This window comes from Lutjanus erythropterus, chromosome 7 (assembly GCF_056507025.1).
Source record: "Lutjanus erythropterus isolate fLutEry1 chromosome 7, fLutEry1.hap2, whole genome shotgun sequence".
In the NCBI taxonomy this organism is placed as follows: Eukaryota; Metazoa; Chordata; class Actinopteri; order Lutjaniformes; family Lutjanidae; genus Lutjanus; species Lutjanus erythropterus.
The window spans coordinates 16,998,532-17,021,731 of NC_139323.1; the positions used below are offsets into that span (position 1 = coordinate 16,998,532).

At 40.0% G+C, this 23,200-nt stretch overlaps 1 protein-coding gene across 2 annotated transcripts in view; it reads right to left on the reverse strand.

Annotated features, from left to right (window-relative positions):
• ssbp4 (single stranded DNA binding protein 4) overlaps nucleotides 1-21,978 on the reverse strand; it is a 120,486-nt gene extending 98,508 nt beyond the window's left edge. The window contains exons 1-3 of one of the 2 annotated variants that reach the window (XM_084722962.1): nucleotides 21,805-21,978; nucleotides 5,952-6,024; nucleotides 495-556 (exon numbers count right to left, since the gene is read on the reverse strand). In XM_084722962.1, the coding sequence (XP_084579088.1) occupies nucleotides 495-556; nucleotides 5,952-6,024; nucleotides 21,805-21,860 (191 nt within the window). In that variant the 5' untranslated portion in view covers nucleotides 21,861-21,978. The remainder of the gene's footprint in view (nucleotides 1-494; nucleotides 557-5,951; nucleotides 6,025-21,804) is intronic. The other variant, XM_084722964.1, reaches the window with a different exon arrangement.
• Between the last annotated feature and the right edge of the window lie 1,222 nt (nucleotides 21,979-23,200).

The following is a 23,200-nucleotide window of genomic DNA, read 5'->3' on the forward strand; positions in this document are numbered from 1 at the left end:
TTTTCATTTTGAGGGGTCATGGAGCAAAAAGACTGGGACCACTATATTACACGACTTCCCATCGTAACCACAAGCTCACAAGTTCCATTTGAAGGCAGCAATACTTTGCATCCTCTAAAGCATCGTGGGAACTGTGGTTGCAAAACTTCTGAGTCAGACTTTAAAATCCCTCTGCTGCAGTGGATGTCTCACTGATTTTGACTGATTGGACAGCACACACTTCGATGTGAGGTTGAAAAAGAACCAACAATAGTTCAGCTTAAATAACAGAGCAAAAGCAAGTTAGCTCACTTGTCAATCAGACACACGCCAGAAGTACAGCACTTAAACATGTGTGAGATGATGCACTTAGCATTCCCTGCAATTACTGTCCTTCTCCACCCCTGCACATTCTTTCAGACCATCAAGAGTACTTCTACAGTATGAATGTGAGCTGTTGAAAAAGCGCGTGTGGTCAAGAAAGAGAAAAAATGAGAGGAGCGACGTATACATACCACCACCATGAGTGTAAAAATCCTGGAGGTTCCCCAAGTGTGATGTTCTTCTCCCATCGGATCTGAGAGGAGGAAGAGAGGAGTGGAAGACAGAGGAGGGAAATGAAAAATTAGACACAGCAGCATGTTTTATGCATAATGTAATCATTTTGCTCAACTGTCCTTCCAACTTTAGACAGACAGGCCGATTGTCAGACAGAAAAATAGGCCAACGGGCAGCAGCGCAGTGAAGTGCAGTGCACTGAGGAGTTTGTGGATAAGAAACTGTGACTGTCTTGAAGCAGCGGCCCTCTCCACTGCCCTCACACACCAGCAGAGCTCCTGCCTGTATCTGGACACCGAGATAAGATCCAGTGAGAGATAACAGAGCCGCTGCCTGCTTCACACACTCCTTCTGACATGACTCTGCACACACAAACACACACACACACACACACACACTCAGTGCATACATACATCAAGTCTGAGAGGGCAGCAGGGCACGCAGCTACACTCTGAGAAATACAGGTGCTTACTAGAACCATCGGGGGTTATAAAGGGTTATACCTAGAACCGTCTGTGAACGGTTCCATCCAGATCCCCCTATGTTCTAAACAAGAACCCTTCTATGATGTACTATTTCTCACGCAGAACCCTCTCTGGGTCTTCTATCCAGAATCTTTCCACCCTAAAAAAAAGGTTGATTCTGGGTATAACCTCAGCCCTTCAGGAAGAACCCTTTAGGAACCCTTATTTCTAGCAGCGTAGGTGTATTTTTTTTTGTTTCTATATATACATATGTAGAAAAATAGATGTTGAGTTTTCTATTGAAGTGTCTATTCTATAGATTTCCCCGGTGCAGTTTATAGTGATGTGCCGTATGTGGGTTGGGCCTGTTGATTTAATGCTGCTAAAGAGCTGAGTGCTGCACTGTGCAGGAGAGCATAGAGTGGCAAAGTCCTCTCGGGGACAGAAGTGTATTGTGTGTATACTATAAATGGGAGTGTGTGTGTGTTTGTGTGTGTCTGCGCTCCTCACTGAAGAGGAACAGAGGCTAATTGAGGCAGGAGAGTCCAGGTGATAGCGCTCTCATTAGATGGCACTGAGCAGGTGTGTGTGTGTGTGTGTGTGCGTGTGTGCCGTCTACCTGTGAGGATAGAACTCCCTTATCTATTGAAACATTTCTGTGTTTTTCTGTGTGTGTGTGTGTGTGTGTGTGTTTGTGTTTTTGCGTGACAAAGAGATTGTGAGGTACATAGGTGTTGCAAAGAAAACATCTTTCACCATTTAAAGAAATAAATAAACAAATATAGAAAGGAGAGTCAAGTAGAGACACACTGCAAATTTTACAAAACAAAAAAGTTACAACCCAAGGATACAGGATACACTTAGCATGACACCCTGAAGTCGATAATTTGTCAAATGCATTGAAAATTATGATGAAACAATCTTTATTTTACTGTATTGACCTATAATGCTAGTTACTAAATTACTCTTGACATGTTCCCCTGATCCCTGTATGTTTTTCATCTGTTTTCTCTGCTGTGCTCTCTGATATTTTTGTGAAATTTGTTCTGTATCTGTTTGCTGTGTGCTTCCTGTACTTTTATATGAAATCTTTTTTTCCTCTTTTTCTTGTTTTGCTGTCCATTTTGACCAGGACTCCCTGACAGAAGATATACTGGATCTCAGTGGGGCCTTTGTAGTTAAATAAAGGAGTAATAAAATGAATAAACAAGAGTTCAGTGTCAGTGAAACAATCTTGATTGATGGTCTACTTACTGATTAGTCAACTAATTGATTAGTTGATAAACAGAAAGTTAATAATCATAACTGATAAATAAAAATGCCAAATACGCAATGGTTTCGGCTTCATGCTTAAATAAAACAAGCTATTTTAACAGACTGCCCTGGTTTATAGAGAATTATAATCAACATTTTATTTTTATAGACAAAATAATCATTAATTAGATTAATTAGATTAATTAGCAGATTAATCACTAATGAAAATTGTCCACTTCAAGACTAGAGCCTCTAAGCACACCTCTTTATTTTGAACTACAGTTTACAAAGTCAAAAATCAAATTTCACACTGAGTTCTGTTGTGCTGTGTGTGATCTACAGCATGTATTACCACATTTCTTATGTATTTTCTTGAATGTCATTCTCAGTTTGTCAGGAATTATTTTCTTAATAAGACATTATGTGTTTCATAATGGTGATAATATTTTCACTTCATTTGCTTGAATAGTGAGGAGGAACAAGCAGGAGACCAAGGGGGAAACCAGGACAGTTTTTACAGTTTTACAGTGAAACCAGTGAAAGTTTACTGTATAAATAAATCAATATATTAATATCAATAAACATATATTTTCTTTAACTCCCAAATACCAGTATTGTTCTGGGCTCTTCTGACTCTGGGCAAGGAAAGAGTGATCAGTGTTTGTGTGATTCAAGAAGGATCTGGATGCTGAATGAGAGCTAACGTGCTAATCGAACACTGAGTGATGTACATGAGTATAACTAATCATTTCTGTTAGCGACCTTTCTTCAAATACTTGTGAGAATCCCTCAACACTTTACTGCTAGAACCGCATGAAGGGGGAAAGGTCAAAGGTCAAGCTGCTGTGTTTGCTCGGATATGTGCCTATTCCTGCAAATCTAATCCAAATGCACTGACTCTGACCATATAAGACAACTAAATACAAGCAATGCTCTGGTTGAAATAAACAGAATCATTAAGCAATACACTGTTGCAGGCGCAACATTTGAGACAACTGGCGTCAAATTGACTTAGCAGTCTTAGTATGCATGCCTTGTGGACATGGATTGTTTGTGTGTGTCTGTGTGTATGTTGTTTTAATCCCTGTCTGTGTCGATGTTGTTTTAATTCATATTTGAGGCCGTGTAAGTGTGCGTGGGTCTGTGTGTGTCTGCCTCCGGTTGCCTGTGACCCAGAACTTCACCCCTTTCCAGCAGCTCACCAATAACACTCAATCTCTGGAAGAAGATTCACCCACGAGGGCTCTGAAATGAGCGCGGCTCTCTGCAGCCCGACCACTTAATCTCTCTGTGCTGCTCCCCCATCTTTGCGTCATATTTTAGATGTCCGCTCGTGGTTGTTGGCAGCTGGGCCGGCCTCCGGCAGCCCTGCCCGCCCTGCTGCCCGCCTGCCTGCACACCGTAAGCGAGGGAAACCAATTTCTGTCTGATTGCGTCTGATTGATACATCCACCTGTCAGTGACTGCTATTCGGGGTAAGTATCTGTCGGTTGTTTTGTTTTGTGTTTGTTTTGTTTTGTTTTTTGTCTATCAATTAATCCAAAACAATTTCACACAACTGGAAGAGTTATAATTTTTGTAATCAATTAAAATGAGGACAATATCATGTGATTTTGAAAGTAGCAGTACATTTACAACTTGGTTTATTGCTCAGGCCAAGTAAAATAAATGGCTGAGTTTGCCTCACAGGGGCTCTATCAACACTGCTGTAAAGGTCTGGCCCATTAAAGTAACACTTTGACATTAGGAAACACACTTATTTGCTTTCTTGATGGGAGTTAAAAGACTAAAAACTTAAACCATGCTCACACCTCTACTGTAAATTAAAGCTACAGCCAGTAGCAAGGTAAGCTTAGGTTTAGTCTGACTCACCAAATGCCATTGCTCGCCTGTTTCAAGCAGTGAGGCGGCATCTGCTCTCTGCGTCGCTGCATTTTCAAAGGCATTTCTCTGCGTTTGTGAAACTTTGGCAACAACAACGTCTGAGCTAGCAACCGGCATGCTGAAAATGGCAAATTAGCACCTGGGTTACTAATGATATGAACGTAATCAAGCTAGAAGCTGTTACTTATTGTGTATCGCCCAAGATGATTATGATTGGTTTCATAATGTCTGGACCCAGAGCTGAGCACTGTGGAGTTAAGTCTGGCTATGCGAAAAAACAGGGGGAAGTATTTAGAGTCTGCACTAGTAACTTGACAACCACACAGTGAAGATAAAACTCCACCAAGTTCTGTGCACAAACAAAGAAATAGTTCAGGATATCACCCCCATAAAACAACAGCTTCTTCTTTTTACACTTCAGTTTTTGTACAGAGTAAACAAACAAGATGTAATGTGTTAACAGTGAGCTTTGGATACCTTTGGACAGAGCCAGGCTTGCTTTAACCAACCTATATGCTAAGCTAAGCTAACCAGCTGCTAGTTGCAGTTTCATATTTGCCATAAAAGAAATCAATCTATCAATCTTCTTATCTAACTCTCTGCAAGAAAAGCATATGATTTCCCAAAATGTAAGATTATTCCTTTAAAGGTATGACATGCAGTATTTGTCAGCTGCTGCTTGTATTTGCAGCAGAAAGATAGGTGATCGCTGAGACTCATTCACAGATTGTCACATACAGGTGCTTTTGGTTGGTAAAGCATCCCGAACACAGCAAATTAATGAGAAAGTAAGAAAATACAATCAGAGAACAGGGTCTCTGCAGATACAGATACTTCTAGTATTTCATAAGTGATGCCTAAGTGGAATTATTCTGCTTGAATCAAAACATTGTTTTTTAGGAAAATCATGCATCGTGTGCCTTATTCCTGAGTATAACATTGTTTTTTTCACAAAAATTTGTTAAAAATAAATATGTATATATATACATATATATGAATGCCTGTTACTAGCATCCTAGATCCCTAGATCCACTGAACTGCTTGTTGAAACTGTGTAGCATGCCTGCTGTGTGTGCAGCAGACGTGTGACTTTATGCGGGTGCAACAGTGTCTCTGTGTGACTGTACACCGAGCTCACCTGATGAAACGACAGATAAGCGATGTCAGTATTAAAGTTTGACTTTGTTTGCCCTCTCAGTGTATTAAGTGGAGCTGAATAAAGCCAGTGGGCAGGAGAGGTGTTGTACAGGAGACGGCCTGGACACGGGACCATTAGCAGGAAGGATGTCCATTAAGGAAGAGGATGCAACACATTAGAGACCTTAACTCTTCAACAGTTCAGGGGCCCAATATGAGACTAATAAGTCTAGCAGACCTGGGACACATGGTTATGTTTGAAATGGTTTCAAATATTCAAAGGTACACTTGATTTAACTTAGCAGGGCTGGCTTTGCTTATTAAATGTCATGGCAGAAAGCAAGCAATAACACATGCTTACAATATGTCAGACCGCTCTAATTATACCGTGTTTATGATTACAAATTAGAGCTAATAACGAAGGGCGGGTAATCATGTTTACATTGTCCCAAATTAACAAACAGTCAAAAGAACATTGCGGTAGTTCAGCGAGTCTTGGCTCATTAATGTATTAATATCGCCACAGGTTTCAAGTCCAGAGTCCGGCTTTCAGTAAGATTGCTCAACAGCTGCTTGAGCCCAGAACGACTCATAATGTGAATTCCATCCCTGTTCATACAATAGAGGGGGAATCTCACGCACCCTTTAAGCACGGGAAGTCAAACTGAAACTCACCTCTGACAGGAAGGTCTGTGCTGATTTCTGTGCGCCGACATGCAGCAAGTACTCATACACGTATAAAGCTAACCTGGAAAACAAAGAGACAAAGAGAAAGAAGTCAGTGTCTTTTACACTCCTCAAAACCTCCTCATTTCACTCTCAAACTCATTTGAAAGATTATTGCGAAATTAAAAAACAAGCTCACGCTCACTCTTCATCCCTAAATGTGTCATACTTGTTTCATTCCAAGTAGCCCACCGACTTAAGTCCAACAAATGTGCACAATTGGCAGAAAATCATCACTGTGTCATTTTAGATGGAGCTTGGATAAACAAGATTTTACAGTATGAATATCATATACGCTGTGGAGGGGTTGTAAATGTGTGATGTAAAGCTCTGCAGCTCTGAGCTAAAGAGCCTCTGTGGCACTCAGCCACATCCCTGTGGTTTTAGGAACTCTGCTGTTGAGGCATGGAGGCTGAAAACAAAACAGTGTAGACACCGAGAGAAACATGGACAGAGGAGATGAAAAATATCTTCAGACATGGCTGAAACTGGACTCTCAGATGTCACCACACTGCTTGTTGGATTTCTGTTATTTTTACGTGTCACACATGTTGATGCTGACTTACGCAACAGATTGGGGCAGAGGTGGTTAGACTGCAATTATGTACTAAAATATTATTATCAAGTCGTTACAGATAACTTGTAACGGAACCACATGACCAGCAGATACTGAGTAAAATAGGTATCATGTTTAATCACATCCTGACAAGTACAGCTGCGACAATTAATCGATTATGAACTGATTATTGAAGTCACCGTCAATTATTTCGATAATCGATTTATTGGCTTTAGTAATTTTTTATGAAAAAATCTAATCTCAGCTTCTTCAGTGTGAATATGTTCTGGTTTCAATACTCCTCCATAACAGTAAACTGAATATCTTTAAAACATCTGAGGACGTCACCTCTGAGAAACACTGATCAACATTTTCCACCATTGTAGAGGAAAACAACTATTAATCGAGAAAATAATCAACCAATCGCTCAACAAAACGTATCAGCTATAATCAGCAAAGTCCTGAGTTTGGTGTAGATTCACGGTGGGTTTGGTGCAAGCTCACTTTTCTAACCTTTAGGCCTGTCCTTGATTTATTGTCAATAGCAATAAAATGTCTTTGTCAAGCTTTTGCTGCTGAACAAACGATGAACAAACACTATATATCTCAGTATTTACACATTAATCCTGAAATTGCTAAACACAGACTTCATTTAATACACATAATAATGATGAAACTGCAGTTGAACTGTAATTCAAAGAAGGAATGTGACAATTATACTCTTTGCATGATGAACATTTAAAGTCATGGGGAAAACCAAAAATACTTATCTTTAATGAATAACTAATAATTTCTATTAAATTGGCAAACTATTGTATGATTTTAAACATGTCATGCTAATTTTTGTCTCTTTTGTGACCAAGAATTAAACACATTTGAACTTTCTGTATGAAAAAATGTGTTGATATCAAGACTAAAATTAATGTTTTCAAATAGATTCACATTGCCTAGCAACAAGATGACAAGACTCAATAAAATCACTGCTCCCCTCTTTAAAAGCAAAATGTGTCATTTTTACACTTTGTTTTTATACGAATTAAACAAACAAAATAAGGTGTTAATTAGTGAGTGTGAGAGGTGCTGCTAGGTCCATTTTTTTATCTACAGACAGAGCCAAGCTAGCTGTTTTTTCCCTGTTTCTCATCATGCTAAGCTAAGCTAACTGTCTCCTGGCTGAGGTTTGAAATATTAACAAACAAATATGAGTGGTATCAGTCTTCTCATTCATATCTCTAACACAGCAGACCTTTAAAAAATGCAAAAAGGCAGAGAGTTTACTGAATCTGATCAAATAAAAACTACTCTCCGTATCACACAGTGTGACTTTTTTGGGGGACCAGATCATTGCCCCCCTTTTTTTTTTCTTATCTCAACAGCTGATTCATGCTTATTACTTGTCATTGACTTTGCCTTGTTAACTTGCTCAGACTACTGCAGCTGCACTCAAACCAAGAACAACCTCATTGCGGCAATGCTGCAACAATATGAACATCTCAGATATTCAACATATCTCCCAGTCCTCACTGGACTACACATGAACCTCTCACTCTGTCCATTTCAGGACAAAAGCAACCTTTGCCTCTTGAAAGCAACTCAATATTTATTTTTTCTACAATGCAGAGAAGCCGGGCCCGACACCACAGCCTGCAATCATCTGTATGAAATTGTCTCCAGGTCTGAAATAGAGTAGAGGGGAGCTGTGGTGCTTTTGTGTTCGGTGGGTGACTGTTTTTATGCTGATCACATGCGTCAAGGCCAGAGCAGACACAGAGTTATGATGTTTGGGTTGATGCTGGATGATACTGAATGAATCAATAATGAGCCGGGCCAGAGTTGAACAACCTGACTCTTTATCTTCTCAAAGATATCACTGAATTTCACTGCAACGTCTTAACAACCATCCGCTAAAAGAAAATTATCTGCTACAGCTGGTCCAAACCAGTTTCAACTAGCATTAGACATTAGATGCTATCGTTCCTTCTATTTCTTACTCTTACATCAGATACAACTGTATCAACACCCATTTCAGATTTCAGTGTAAACACGCTGTTTAAATATGAGGATTCATAGTTCGACAGAGGTTTTCATTAGAGTGTGTGTGTGTGTGTGTGTGTGTGTGTGTGTGTGTGTGTGTGTGTGTGTGTGTGTGTGTGTGTGTGTGATTGTTGGGGGGGATGTGGTAACAGAGGGGTGGTCAGTGTTTCTGCAAAGAGGCGTCACTACTAAACACGCAGACTGCATGTGCAGAACAGGACTGTGAGAAGCATGAGCAAACTGCATGTTGTAAATGTTTAATATTGATCTCAAATGGAGTGACTGCCCTGACATCGTTAAGTGAAACTGACCAGTGTTGTGTGTAGAAAAAAGTCAATCACATTTAATTACGCGTTGTTTGAAAATTTATACGTTCAAATTGCGATGTGAGGCTTCAGTTTTCACCTAGTGTGGAAAAGGGTGTAGGTTTGTGTTCAGGAAAAAAAAATTAGTAACCTTGAATGAGTTTAAATCTTTGGTTAAATCTCTTGAGGTTGTCTGTGTCCAAGTGTTTAAGATGACCAATTTTAATCTTATGCCAATCTATGCGTTTGTTTGTTAATTATTCTCGAAGCTGATTCTGTGTTGCTGCTGTTCTTGACCAGGAGTCCTTTGTAAAAGAGACATTTGATCTCAGTGTGACCAAATAAATTAAATAAAAAATAATGATGTCCAAGGTAATGCAGTTTCCTACCTTTGTATACTGTACATTTATATCAATGTAGCAAATAATATAACACAAACCCCCAACTGTTTTTATTATAAGGTTTGATTCTTTCAGTCCATTGGGGAAGTTAGTGTGACTAAATTATTTTGTCCCATTCATTTGTGTGGGAGGCTTTCTGCCAGAAAGTTTTTCTAGGGGTCTATTTTAACCAATACCATGACCTTTTCCTAAGTTTTGGTGCCCAAATCTAACCAAACTGTGACTGAAAACTGAAAACAATAAAAAAAGAAAATAACAATGAAATGAAAATAATAAATCAACAAAGTATAAAATCATAAGTCAGAAGTTACTTTTGGTTTCATTTGGTTCTCCAGTCCCAGTCTCCTGGTAGGAAGTCCTGTGTTAGACCCATTCATCCACCACAATCTGATTCCTACATAGACTTTGACACTCATTTTACTACGTCACCTGACTTCCTTAAGCTTTTATGCCAGAAAGCCATTCTGGCCTTTCACATATGCTTTTTGACAAAAAGGCCTGAAGGCTAACTTCTTCCAATACAGTTGAACTGTGAGGAACCCCGAGGAGGTTTTTTTTTAAGCATAATGAACCCAGTGACCAACTTCACAGGAATCGATGAGGTATACAGTTCTCCATAATACATCTATTGTATACAGCCCCCAAAACCTTTTGCAACAAGGTAAGGGAGCTTCTTGCCTGAGGGGCAAAACCCAGGGCAACAGAAGTCCACATACTGTATATCTTGCGGCTGCTCATAAACCTTAATAGCTGTGAGTGCATGATAATAACTGGAGCAGACTCAGAGAAGTGTATCAACATTGTTAACTGGTCTTCTCTCATCTGGATTTTGTCAGCTGGACAGTCAGTCGACACTGTTTAGATGTATATTTTAATAAAAAATTGTTTGAAAAAGAAACTGAGGTTGGGGGCAAAAATAGTATGTTGAAAAGTTAGGGAACATACCCCCCCAGTGAAAATTACACAATCGAGAAAGTTTTTAACGCTACTTGAAATATCAGGTTTGTCTTTTTTCTTGACCTCTGTGTTTTTTGGTCATTCACTGTAATGCTGACGTAACCATCTCTAATTTTTGCTCTGTCAGCCTGAACAGATGATGTTTAAGTTTCCCGGGTTAGAGTCCATTGGTGCAAAATGCAAAAACAAGGCCCCTCTTTGCAGTGTGAAATACCCAGCGGCAGTCGTCATCTCCCATACACCCAGTCGGCACTGTACAGGATCGAACAGAGATTCCCATGAGCACTGCGGCAATGAAATTTTCATGGCAGAGCCTGGTGTGATCTGAGGGGCTCTATGCCCTAGCGATGGGCACCTGCTCCGGCTGCAATGCATTATTTAAAAACACTCATTCAATCCAGGCTTCAGGGGACACCTTTTGTTACTCTGTCAGAAGCAGTAAGTGTAACTCGGCTGAGGCGGAGACTTTTTGCAAGCTGATGGAGCAGAGCCTGAGGACGGCCAGGTAGATAAAGGAGACATGGGTGGGCGGGGGGGGGGCTGCACTGTACAGGAGAGCTGTGTCAGAGGGAAACCGAAGGTCAGGGCCTCAACTTCTTCCTACGTGGATACTGTAAACCCGGATTCCTTCCCTGTGAACCCTGCACTAGTTACACATGTCACTCAGGAATAAAAGATGAGATGCTTACAAGACAAACCACAACCACGCGGTCCACTCCACCTCTCACATTTCCCCTGCTGCACATTTCACTCTCTCCTCCCTCGACTGAGCTCGTCCAGATGAAAGATGAAATTTAACAGAAGAGCATGTTGATGCAAATGACGTGATGAGAAGCGGGAGATCAGTCTGAGTGAGAGGAGGAACGTTTGACCCGTGCTTTGACTGCTGACTGGATATCAAGGTTCATAAAGCTGTTGTGTGTGATTATATTAAAGGAAAAATAAGCAGTGCATCTGTTGTCTGTTTCTCACACTCCCCCTCTGAAGCTACAAGATCATTTGCAACAGTTTTCCACCTTCCCTGACGAAGGCTTGATGCCACAGCAGGACATTGTTTAAGGTAAAAAATTACATGGCACGACAATAAAAGCATTTTAATTGTTTTAAAAGAGAGTTTTTGTGATTTTTGAGTTTCTCTAACTCAGAGCAAATTGGTGGGACTAAACTGATATCTGTCAACTCGACACTGCCTCCAATCTAACCGATTTTGATTTTCCCTAACCAATCACCAGAGACTAACGTCATTTTAAGTCGACACTGGTGCATTGCCATGTCAACATACTTTGTGTTTGCCCCTGCAGTCTCTGGATTCGTGAAAGAGTGAGGCTTGATTCTAGTAGGCACAGCTGTGTTGCGTTACGACTAAGCCACGTCTGCCGGAGCTGATTGCTGTCATTCTGTACAATGCTTGTGATTCCACCAGCATTGCGTCTCAGACGCGGCTCTTGCGCTTAGTCTATTTTTGACAGATGTTGCGTCAATCTGCACAGAGCAGACCAAGCGTGCAGGAAGTCAGACACAGAGAGAATCCATTAAATTTTCAAAATAAAAGACCCGGTAAAGACTTGTGATCATAAAAGTGGATTAAACAGGAACTGTTTAACTAAATAGCCTACTTACCAATAATAGAAGCACAAAAAACAATGAAAGAGGATCTAATCCTCAAAATCTGAGCAAGACAACATGATCAGGCGGACAAAATGCTCTGCTGCTGAAACGCTGCAGGAGTGACCTGCAGTCACGTGGAGGACGGATCAAAACATGGTGCAGACATGCCAAGCTATTCTAATCAATGGGTGGAAGTGTGAGGAGTGGTTAGGTTACCTTAGTCAGCCACAAAGTGTTAAGATAATGTGTGTGTTGTGTTTGTAGCCACAAAAACAGAAATAAAAAGCCTGTTATGCTGCTACAGTGTCTTCATGTATTTTTCACAGTCAACAATATGAAAAGCTAATGTTTGCTACTTAGTTATGAGACAAGGTTAAACAATTAAAATACCCTAAAACTGGAGGTTTCGCAAAAATGCTTAAGGTTGCAAACTGCCATTAATTTAGCCTGTCAATGCTAATTACCTAGCTCTGCATGTGCATAAACACATAATATGAACAGGGACTTTTATTTATTTTCTATGGCAGCAAACACAACAAAACTTCAGTTACTATTAAACTGCATCCTGAGCTGGTCTACACACTTTTCTTTAGTTGACTCAAAACTTAATGCCTCCTTGGTTCCGGCACAGCTTTTGACAACAGCTTGACAAGGGTGACAATCCCAACCCATGATGCTGATGCTAGTCCCCTCGCCGCAATCATTGGTCATTTATTTTTTTACCTGAAACCCGCTGTTACATTTCACAATGCCAAACCTGTAGTCTGACTCACCAAATGTTGTCCTGCCATTGTACGACTTATTTCAGGTGGCATTGCAGCATCCGCTCTCTGTGTTTTCAAAGTCCCTGGGAACACAAACAGCCTCCAAGCTAGCAACCAATATTGAAAATGGCAAGTTAGCACCTGGGACACTAAGAGCACAAACATAAACAGGCTAGCACTTGTTACTTTTTCTTTTACATTGATATAGTCATTTTTTATGCCAGGGCTTGCAGCTCCATGTACAAATGTTCCACCAAAACAAGGTCCCCTCTAACACTATTTTGATGGGGCAGTGTTGCTGCATCGTGGGCTTAGCGCCACATTTGTGATTGATTTTAAGAAACACAAACAAGCCAGAGCGTTTTTTTCCCTATAACAGAATGATAATGTGTGGAGCCAGACCTTTCTTCAACGCTGAGCGCTGTGGAAAAGGTCTGGCTATGCAAGACTACCTGCCCAGAGAATCAGCCAACTTGGTGGAGCGAGCAGATTCGAAGGTCCGGGCCCAGGCAACGGCAGGACTGTAGCTAAGACAAACAAAAATCTACTACACCATTCCTGAGCTTCTTTCCTCTCCTGACCCTAACGAGTACTTTGCTCCATGTCCACACATCAAGGAGATCTCTCCCACTGCCACGTCCCCAGGAAACACACCTGACATTTAGCCCCAGGCTGCCCCATCCAGCCTTCCCTTTCCTCCGCTCGCCTCCAGAGACAAGGGCATCTCAGCTGAGTTTAGCCAGCTAAAGCACAGACAGTTAGCAAATTAACTTCCATGTCTTGGTTTCAATAATTCAGCAGCGAGAGCAGGGGCAGCAGGGTGAGGTGAGGTATGCACGGAGGAAGTGATGGAGGAGGATTAAGCAGCAAGTGCATCTGCTTTCATATCTAATCTACGCCTTTCAGAAAATAATAAAAATGTATAGCATTCATAATTTATATGTCCAGTGGCGCACTGACTGTAACAAAAAGCGTAACCAGATAAAGACACAAAATATTATTTCCTAAATATTAAATATTTATAAACATTATATAAAAGCAGCACAGATCTGACAGTGTAGTGGTAGCGGGTGTGAATGTAGTGATGTATCACTTGAAGGTGAATGAGAGACTGGATGTCTGTCTGTGTGAGACACCTGTGATACTGTGAAGCTGCTTCACTAAAGCTTATTCCCACTGCACACACTGTTTATATTTGCTTGGCTTTGTTATGGCACTTCCTTTGTCAAAACAAATCAGTGTCAATAGGCGTGTAAACACGCGTGGCTTTAGCCATGGGTTAATCCACACACACACACACACACACACACACACACACACACACACACACACACAAACAAACACATGTACATTCACCCCTCTCACTTTCTACCAGCAGCCAGCTGTGACGTTACCTGTAGACAGATTCACCTGCAAACGTCCTCTGACCTCAGAATTTATTTGTCTGATAACTTTTTCATTTTCAGCAAAAGTTTGATTTTCACTCAAAAAAAGAAAAACTTCTCAGCTCGAGAGGTCGAGGTGATTTATAATGATTTGTGATAAGAGATTACATTGACATAGCTGACATAGTTTTGTTATCAGCTGAGCCTCCTCCCACAGCAGTTAACCAGGACAAAAATATGATGCAACTTAAACTAAAATAAAAACAAAACAAAGAGTAATTTGTTTTCTATGTAACCAAAAAAGACTTCATCTTTAGGAGCACATGAAGTCTAATGTACCTGTTTTCTGTTCAGACAGATGCTTTCCTCTGTATGCTGATAAATGACACACTCACTTCTCTTCTGTGAACTCTGTTGCCAAACTGATTAACAACTTCAGGCACGTAGCCTCAATATTTATACTGTCTCCTTTATTTCAAGTGAGAAAACTAACAAATTTGTGCGGATGCACCCAAAGCAGCTGACGAAAGGCGGCATTAATTGACTGTTGACATATCTGAATGAGAGCACAGTCAGCCAAAGGGTGCCGAGGGTAAATCAAGGGTTTCTTTACTTTTAGTGCAGTGTTTCTGCCTATGTTAGTGCGCAGCTCTTTATGCTTCCTTCAAAAGGCTAAAATGCAGATGGCAGAGCCATCTGTGTAGAATCAAAACCATGCATTCAGACCTGAAGATCTCTATTAGACTGCATGTAAATACATGGGAGGAGCCAGAGGAGGAGTGGAGGATGTAAAGAACCCCATGTTCAAAACAAACTGATTAACTTCAAGTTCTTGAAGCTGAAGTTGGTTTCCCAAACAAATCCAGAAACACTCGAAAGCGCACAAAAAATGTCTGTAAACAAACACGAGGAAAACACGGAGGATTAGGAAACAGACGCAGGGAGCAGAATTTATTTAGAAAGTAAAAACGTGCTTTTAAAAAAATGAGATGTTTGATCAAGCTATTAAATATTTTTGTGAATGGCACCGTTAATTAAGATGCCAGACTCATCAGTGCATATTTCAAAGAGGTTCCAGTTACTAAATAATAAGGTGACATTAATATTGAAGCTGCTGTATCACCCCTGTTCAAATTAAATTCAATAACGCTGCAAGAAAAAAAGTGTGCAGAGTAATTATTTTTTTTGGTTGCAAGGGCACCAGTTCTTGCTCTACCATTATTATTATTATTATTATTATTATTATTATTATTATTATTATTATTATTATTATTATTGTTGTTGTTGTTGTTGTAACATAACATTAACATGTTTCCTTTTAACAAAATGTCTGACCACAATGTTTGTTAAGGATGTGCGAAGAAAACAGTCCACTCCCCCTCGTGCTGCTACCTGTGATCTCAAGACAATGAAACCAGGCAACTGAGTTCCACTTGTGCGGCGAGGCCTTGGCTGTGTGGAGGAACCCACATGAGTGTGAAATGTACATGTGACTGTTTGTTTTATGTTGTATTTCTGCACAAACCATTTGGATTGAAGCCTTGGTTTCAAGGCTTTAAAGGGAATAAAAACACACATTGTACACACACGGCTTTGTGCACAACGTTGCAAACACACTTCAGTGCACACTTGAGTTTATAATGTGGAACATTTTGTGTAGCAAACCACAGAACTACTGTATACTATTCAGGTGGCTGATGCCTGACGCATTTAGTGCTACAGACGCAGGAGGATGTGCTGTACTACGGTGGAGTAGTTCCTTCTCTTATAAACAGCACATCTGTACACATCCAACTACATGCAACAACTGTACCAAATCTGACATCTCACTGAAATCAACAGATCATCATTACCTGTGGGAACGTGGGAGAATTGGAGCAAATACCAGGAGCTAATAAAAAACATCTGAATATCACCTGAAATGCACATATAGTACCTCTTTTCTTGGAGTTAAAGGAGACAGTGGTGTAAAAAGTGTTAAAGGAAGATACTGTTTCTCTGTTGTTTTAAAACTTCCAGAGTGAGATCAGTTTCTCATCAGTCTCTCACAATCACACAAGACTGCCAAACATCTCCTGTATTAAAAAATAAACTGTACACTGAAATACTACATGTGCATATGTGAATTTCTTTCAGGAATTTAATGACACATGTTTTCATGATACCAAATCTTTAAACTTAAATACAATACTAGTATAAAAAAAACAATACTTCATTCTCAATCAAAGGTACAGCCGTGTGGATCTCCCTACCAGCCAGTTTAAAGCAGATTCAGGATTTTAAATATTTCTACAACAGTCAGATCCTGTTCGTGTTGTTCTACTTGTCCGTCTGTGTATTTGTTCCATCCTTGTTTTCACATGGATGGTTGTCATCCTGGATCCACATGCTTCTATATATGTTTTACATGTATTTTATAACTCGTAATATCAAAAAAATTTGTTATCAAAATTCTGTAGTCAATGTGATTCTGTGGCCTGTCCTCAGGTCTCCATGGTGGACAGGAGTTCAGGTCTTCAGGTGAATCTCCTGGATTCACATTCTTTACATATATTTAATGATTTTATGTATCAGACATTTCTGTTGTCAAATTCTGAATTTAATGCGACATCTGTTGCACGTCTGTCCATTCCTTTTTTTCCTGTTTCCTTGCTCTTTCGAGGACTCACAGGACAGAGAGTGTCACACACTGTGCAGACATCTGAGGCATCTGAGACAAACTGTGATTTGTGATATTGGTGATGGTGTTGGAAATCTGCTTCAGCTATACGCATGTGTACATCAAGTACATCGCACACTGCTTGAGGTTTGTTTGTGCTCGTCCCTTACAAATAAATTAATAAACTAAACTACAACTTTTGTTTCTTTAAATTAACAACCTGCACACAGTGCTGGTACGGGAAAAGTCACTACGGGAAAAGTCAAGGACAAAGGAAGACACTGTTTCTTTTGGTCGTTCTAAAAACCCCAGAGGTTCTCTGAAAACTTTCAGCAGCAGAACATCTCTCACAATATCTTTGTTTATATGGGCAATATTTCTTTAATCTGATTGAAATCATTCTGATTAGAAATTCCACCTTACTGTTTTCATGGACCTAAATCAAGTGATCCGATAAAACGTGTTAATCAGAATATAACTTTTCTGACATGGGACTGGTTCGACTCACTTTGAAGTGTTTAATCTACCAGAAGAAGAAAAAGTGGTTCCTCACAGTAATTTTCAAGACGGACCAACACTGAAAATCTTAGTTGTATTTGCTCCTAACCAGCTCTGTTTTGCTTTTGTTTCCGTCCCTCCTGGAAACTTGTTCATGACACGTCACCTGTCCCCACGCGGGGCAGACATGCACAGAAAGAATATGATCGTTTACAAGGTTATCATTTTCCTATTGAACGGATTATCAAATGTTTACGCCACACATTTTGATCAGATTGAAAATTCCTTCCCATCAGGCCAGATTGGACCAGTCTCTTCTGACTGAGGTGTTCACATGCGGCACTTTCATTCTGACTGGGCAGTTTTTTTGTGGAATATTAAAGCCCATGTAAACACAGCTCACTAAAAAAACATATACGTATGGTGTTAAAAAAATGAAACTGCCATAATACTGTACACGAAAACAGTTAGGAATTTAAGTACACCACATGCCAGCAAAAAACTGACAGCAACAAAAGTCATAGTAGGAACTACACAATGAAGCAGCAACTCATCAATAATTATTTCTCTCTGCAACTTCTTCCTTATATTATCGGCTGTAACTCACATTGTTGATAACTTTCAGCTACACAAGGAGAACACTGCTCGGGACAAATACCATTTTTCTCAAGTCTCTACTTTTCCTCTGACAGGTTTTGTGCATCTAATCTAACTGCAACATGGAGCCTAAATCAAAAGAATAATAAGCTTAAACACATTCACAGATTACTGGAATAAATATATTCTGAGGAACACAGGGAGAATAACCACTAATATATTTGATTAAAGCTGATATACAGTAATGTTACCAAACAGCTGACAAAAACTGATTACAACCTTACTTTAATGAAACCGAGAGAGAGATAAATACATCATACCATTCATTTATAGTTTATTTAATCAACTAAGTATATGAGTTGATAATCAATCCTCTGAGCGAGAGCTGCAGCTGTGATACTCTGTCACACTGTGTGACTGAGGCTGCTGCTTTAATCCCATACAAGTCCATCCGGGACTCCCTCTTCTTTTTTTTTTTCTTTTTTTTTAAGTATCTGAATATGTAAAGAGCCATATGAATATGTAAATATGAATATGAGCTAATTCAGTGATGCATTGAGGCAGCTGTTGTGAGCTCCACATTTACAAGGAAACATGTGTTGGCCCTGCGGGGCAGGTTAGGGTGACAAGACAGGTGAGGGGAAAGGGCAAGCGTCGTCCATTATGTCTGGACATTACCTATAGGGGCCTGTCACACACACACACACACCCCTACACACATGAACACACACACACACACAAGCTACACTAAATGAAGGGTTCCCACACCTTTTCCAAAGTCAAATTCAAGCACTTTTTAAGGTGCGTTTTCAAGCTCCTTCAGCTCCTTACAGCTGTGCTAAAATACATGTTTATATACTAAAAATGGTTCCGTCACTTCTTCATCACATTAAAACAGATGTTACTGTGATATAAACAACCAAAATCATTATGTTTTGTGATAGGATTCTACAGAAGTCTGTCAAATTAAAGGAAAACACAACAAAGTTTAATGTTTCCTTTAACTAAAAAGCAAACCATTCAGGTTGCAATATATTCAGGGTTCTTACACCTTTTCAAAAGTAGAATTAAAGCACTTAAAGAAATTTAAAGGTTCATTTTCAAGCTTTTTCAGCACCTTTCAGCTGCGGTAAATTTCATATTAATATACATACACTCAAAATGATGATTTCACTTCTTCATCACATTAAATCAGATGTTATTGTGATATAAACGACCAAAATAAACCTGGCTGAGCCAATGTCAGACTTACTTTATTTCTTCATCTAAAAAGCAAACTACTCAGTCAGGTTGTAATTTATTATGAAAGTAATAAATTTACAAATCCAGTCCCTTTTAAAGAATTTTCAGGGTGCCTTTTGAGGCTTTTTCAGCACCTTACAGTTGTGGGAAATTACATATTTATGTACACACAATCAAAATGATTATTTCACTTTGTCATCGCATTAATGTTACTATGCTATAAACAATCATGAATTATTTATTTTATGACAGCGTTCTACTGAAATGTGACAAATTAAAGGAAAACACAGCAAAGTTTCATGTTTCAAAAGCTGTTACCTGTCTGTAAGTAGACCTGGCATCCTATACAACCTGGCTGAGCTCATTTTATTTCTTTACCTAAAAGACAAACTATTCAGTCAGGCAGCGATTTATTTTGAAAGTAATGGGATTACAATTTCAAGCAATTTCAAGCACTTAAAACCAAAATCTAAGCACTTTTTATCCTTGAAAACACTGCATGAGAACTCAAGGGTTTTCAGGGATTTCCAGCAAGCATGATAACCATGTGAATGCACAGTAGGGCTGCAACTGGCATTCAGTCATTAGCGATTAATCTGTCTTTCATGTTCTCAATTAATCAATTAGTTGTCAGGTCCATAAAATGTCAGAAAATGATGAAAAATGACTATCACTGTTTCCCAACGCCCAAGATGACGTCCTTAAACGTCTTGTTTTGTCCACAACCCAAACATATTCAGTTTAGAGTCATAGAAGAGTAAAGAAATCAGAAAATATTCACATTTATGAAGCTGGTATCAAAGAATGTTGACTTTTCTCCTATTAAAAATTTACAACTAATCGATTAATCAATTAATCGCCGCAGCTCTAATGATATTTATTGTGGAGTTTCTGATGCATGAATGCTAACACACACGCTAAAATAAACAAATTCAATAATTCTGTTATTCACAAGCAGCCTTAAGACAGAAGCATTCATCATTTCCAGCTCTCAGAAGACTTGTATTTCTCATGAGTTAAATTATTAATCCTCCTCCTACACTATCATTTGAAATACATGCTGCCTCTGCACTGATTTCACTCCCAATAACACATAGAACATAATCCACACTCCCTGAACAAGCAAGTGCAACTAAAAACTGTCTAAAAAACACAGCATTTGAATTATCTACTGCTCTGTACGTATTGTAAATAAAGCAGACAAACAGGTGTAAAAGCAGCCTAACGTCTGCTGATGGTTCATATGCAATATTAAAGCATCATATGCTGGTTCAAAGGTCACTCTGCCTGCTGTTCATGAAGCCACATGGGACTGTTTTCATTTAGGATTCACTCCTCCACCTCAGCAAAGACACAAACACACACACACACACACACACACACACACACACAGGGAGCTGCTCAATTTTCCAATAATCTGATGCGAATTCAGAGTGAAATTAAACGCTCGTGGCACCACAAGAGTGTACAAAGTAGTATTCGAGGAAGCTTACACTAAGCACATGAGCGAGCCACATCTCTAGGAAGCTTAATCAATTGAATATGACACGGCAATGCATCAAAAAATACCAGAGAGTCTCTAAAGAAATTTTGTTTCTATTACAGATGTATGAGGAGCTGTGTAACAGCACAGCCTCCCAGGACCTGACAGTGTTTTTTAGATTACAATTGCATCCCACCAGGGATCCCTTACTCACTCCTCTAACCTCAGACTGTTTAGTGCTTAAAAATAGCTAATGATGATAAAAGACTGCATTGATGTGAAGTGTAGGGATGCAAAGAAGGTCCAAATCTTTGAGAGGACCCTCACATACACAAATATTCCAGGCAGCAGCATCGAAAGGAGGAGCAGGCATGAGGAGCAGGGACATTTCAAAAAAGTTAAATTTTTATCTTTTATTCAGAAAGCAAGTACTGCATGCATGCACTGATTGATGACCTTTTTATGTACGAAAATAAAGGGAAATGAAACATTAAATCTAGCAGAGAGCACGATGGAATTGCACCAAATTTAAAAACACTTTTTGCAATATTTCCAGACACAACAACCACCAAGAATCCTGCATTTATCAAGTGGTCTTGTAATAATAAAAGTCAAATATCAGCGTCATGTTCGTGGCAGCATGACTCTCCATCGTGTGAGTGGATGCTAAAAAGTTTACCACCGCTGTACGACTGCTGAATGGGACAAAACTTTTCTGTTCATCGCCACGGTTTGCTGCTTGTGCCCGGCTTTTACGCATCAAAACCACAGTGAAACATCCCGAGCAAGCTGCCGATTTCTGTTCCTGAAACACAAAATAATTCAACCATCTCGCAGCTTATAACCTCCCAAAGTTTACAAGAGACGAGCGAGCAGCCTGCTCCGTACAGGGACGAGCACATACAAAAAAAAAAAAAAAAAAACATGTTTTACGCGAAATGAAATAAAATGCGCTTCTTCCACTTTTACCGCTGCAGCGTTATCACAGAATAAAAACACACGGTGGCTCTCCAAAAGGTTGCAGAAGAAGAAGGAGCGCGAACAAGCGTGTAATATTAGCAAATATCCAGTGCGAAAATGCAAAAGTGCAAACGAGAGGTGCAATTAAAAAAAAGAAAGAAAAAGTTTAGGAGACGCACCTCTAAGGTGGTCGGAGGGGAGGGGGGCAAAGCGCACGCCGGAGCGCACTTTAGTACAGTACACTCCTTTTAAATTACAGTAGCTAGTTTAGAAAGTTGGACTCCCCTCCTGTGCCCCCCTCTCCCTGCATGATAAGCAGGTAAACTCTTACATATAGCGCATAATTCACTTACTTTTCTCTCGCTTGGCTATCGGAAGGGACGACAGCTCCTTTACCTTTGGCGTACATGCTGGATTCTGTTTTAAGACTTTTGCCCCACTCAACACCTGTCAAAGAAAGCAGCCAGGAAAACGCTCCATCTCCATAGCTACCCCTTTAGTGTTTTTCCTCCCCCCCTCCTCCCTCCCTCCCCTCTTCTCCTCCTCCTCCTCCTCCTCCTCCCCCTCCCTCCTCCCTCCTCCTTCTCTCTCCTCTCCCTCCCTCTCTTTCTCTTCTTTTTTTTTTTTTTTTTTTTTTTTTTTTTTACATCTCCAACATTGGCCACAAATCAGGCACAGTTTCTATTGGGGGGACTTGAAACCGTCCTCTGTTGGATTTTTTTTTTTTTTTTTTTTTCCCTCCTCAGCCGCTGTTCCGCAGGCCCGCTCCTCCTCCCTCCGCTGTGCAAACGGTGGGGGCTCCTTAAAGGGAAACGCACACTTCTTGTTTACTGACCTCAGAAACATGAGGAGAGAAGGGGGGAAGATGGGGAAAGGCATGCCGGGTACAGGGAGGCTCTGCGCTTAACCACTATTGCCAGCTCCTCTTTGGAGGCCAATAGTCCAAATGTTTTTTTTTTCCTCTAAAGAGACATTCCAGGACTCCGACTCCAATTTGTGGGACTTTGACTTACATCAATGAGGACACTACTCTCATTTTTAGCATGTTTGCACACACTGCTGTGGTATTATTCCTCATATTTTGTTACACTGTAATGCAGTCTCGATATAACAAGTATTGTTTTGTCATGATCACAAAATAACTAATGCGCTGTTTATATGTTGCTATGTCACAGAAAATGAAAATTTGTACCATATGGCCACATTAAAGCTGGTATTATCCTTTGCACATCTACAAGTGTGCAAGGACCCGTTTAATTGATTAATTGTCGATGGGTCGTGGGTCGGAAATGCATCTCCCCAGCAAGAGAGATACTGTGTGTGCATTTACACACATGGCACAGCAGTGCAGCTTTTATTCTGTTTTTGGTGGAGACTCACCTCTGTCCTGTCAAGTTTATAGCTACAGTTTTCAGTTTTGCTGTGTAAATGTCCCACATATTAGTTACAGTGACATTACTGTGTGCACGGGAAGGAAACTGAAAGCAGTGTCTCTAATTATTGACATATCTTTAAAGAAAACACTCATACATGAATGTAACACAAAGAAATCACATGAAAAGCTGGCTTTGTTCAACATTATTCAACAGTTAATGTCGGTAGACAAACAGGTGCAGGTCTCTACATCAGAGAAAATATGTTTGGGTGGGTGGCAGGTTGATGATTTATGTTCTTGATTTGGATGAACATGGAGCCCTTCAATGTATCACCACTGTGCAGACATTCATGCGCCTCCAATTTACTTTGCAC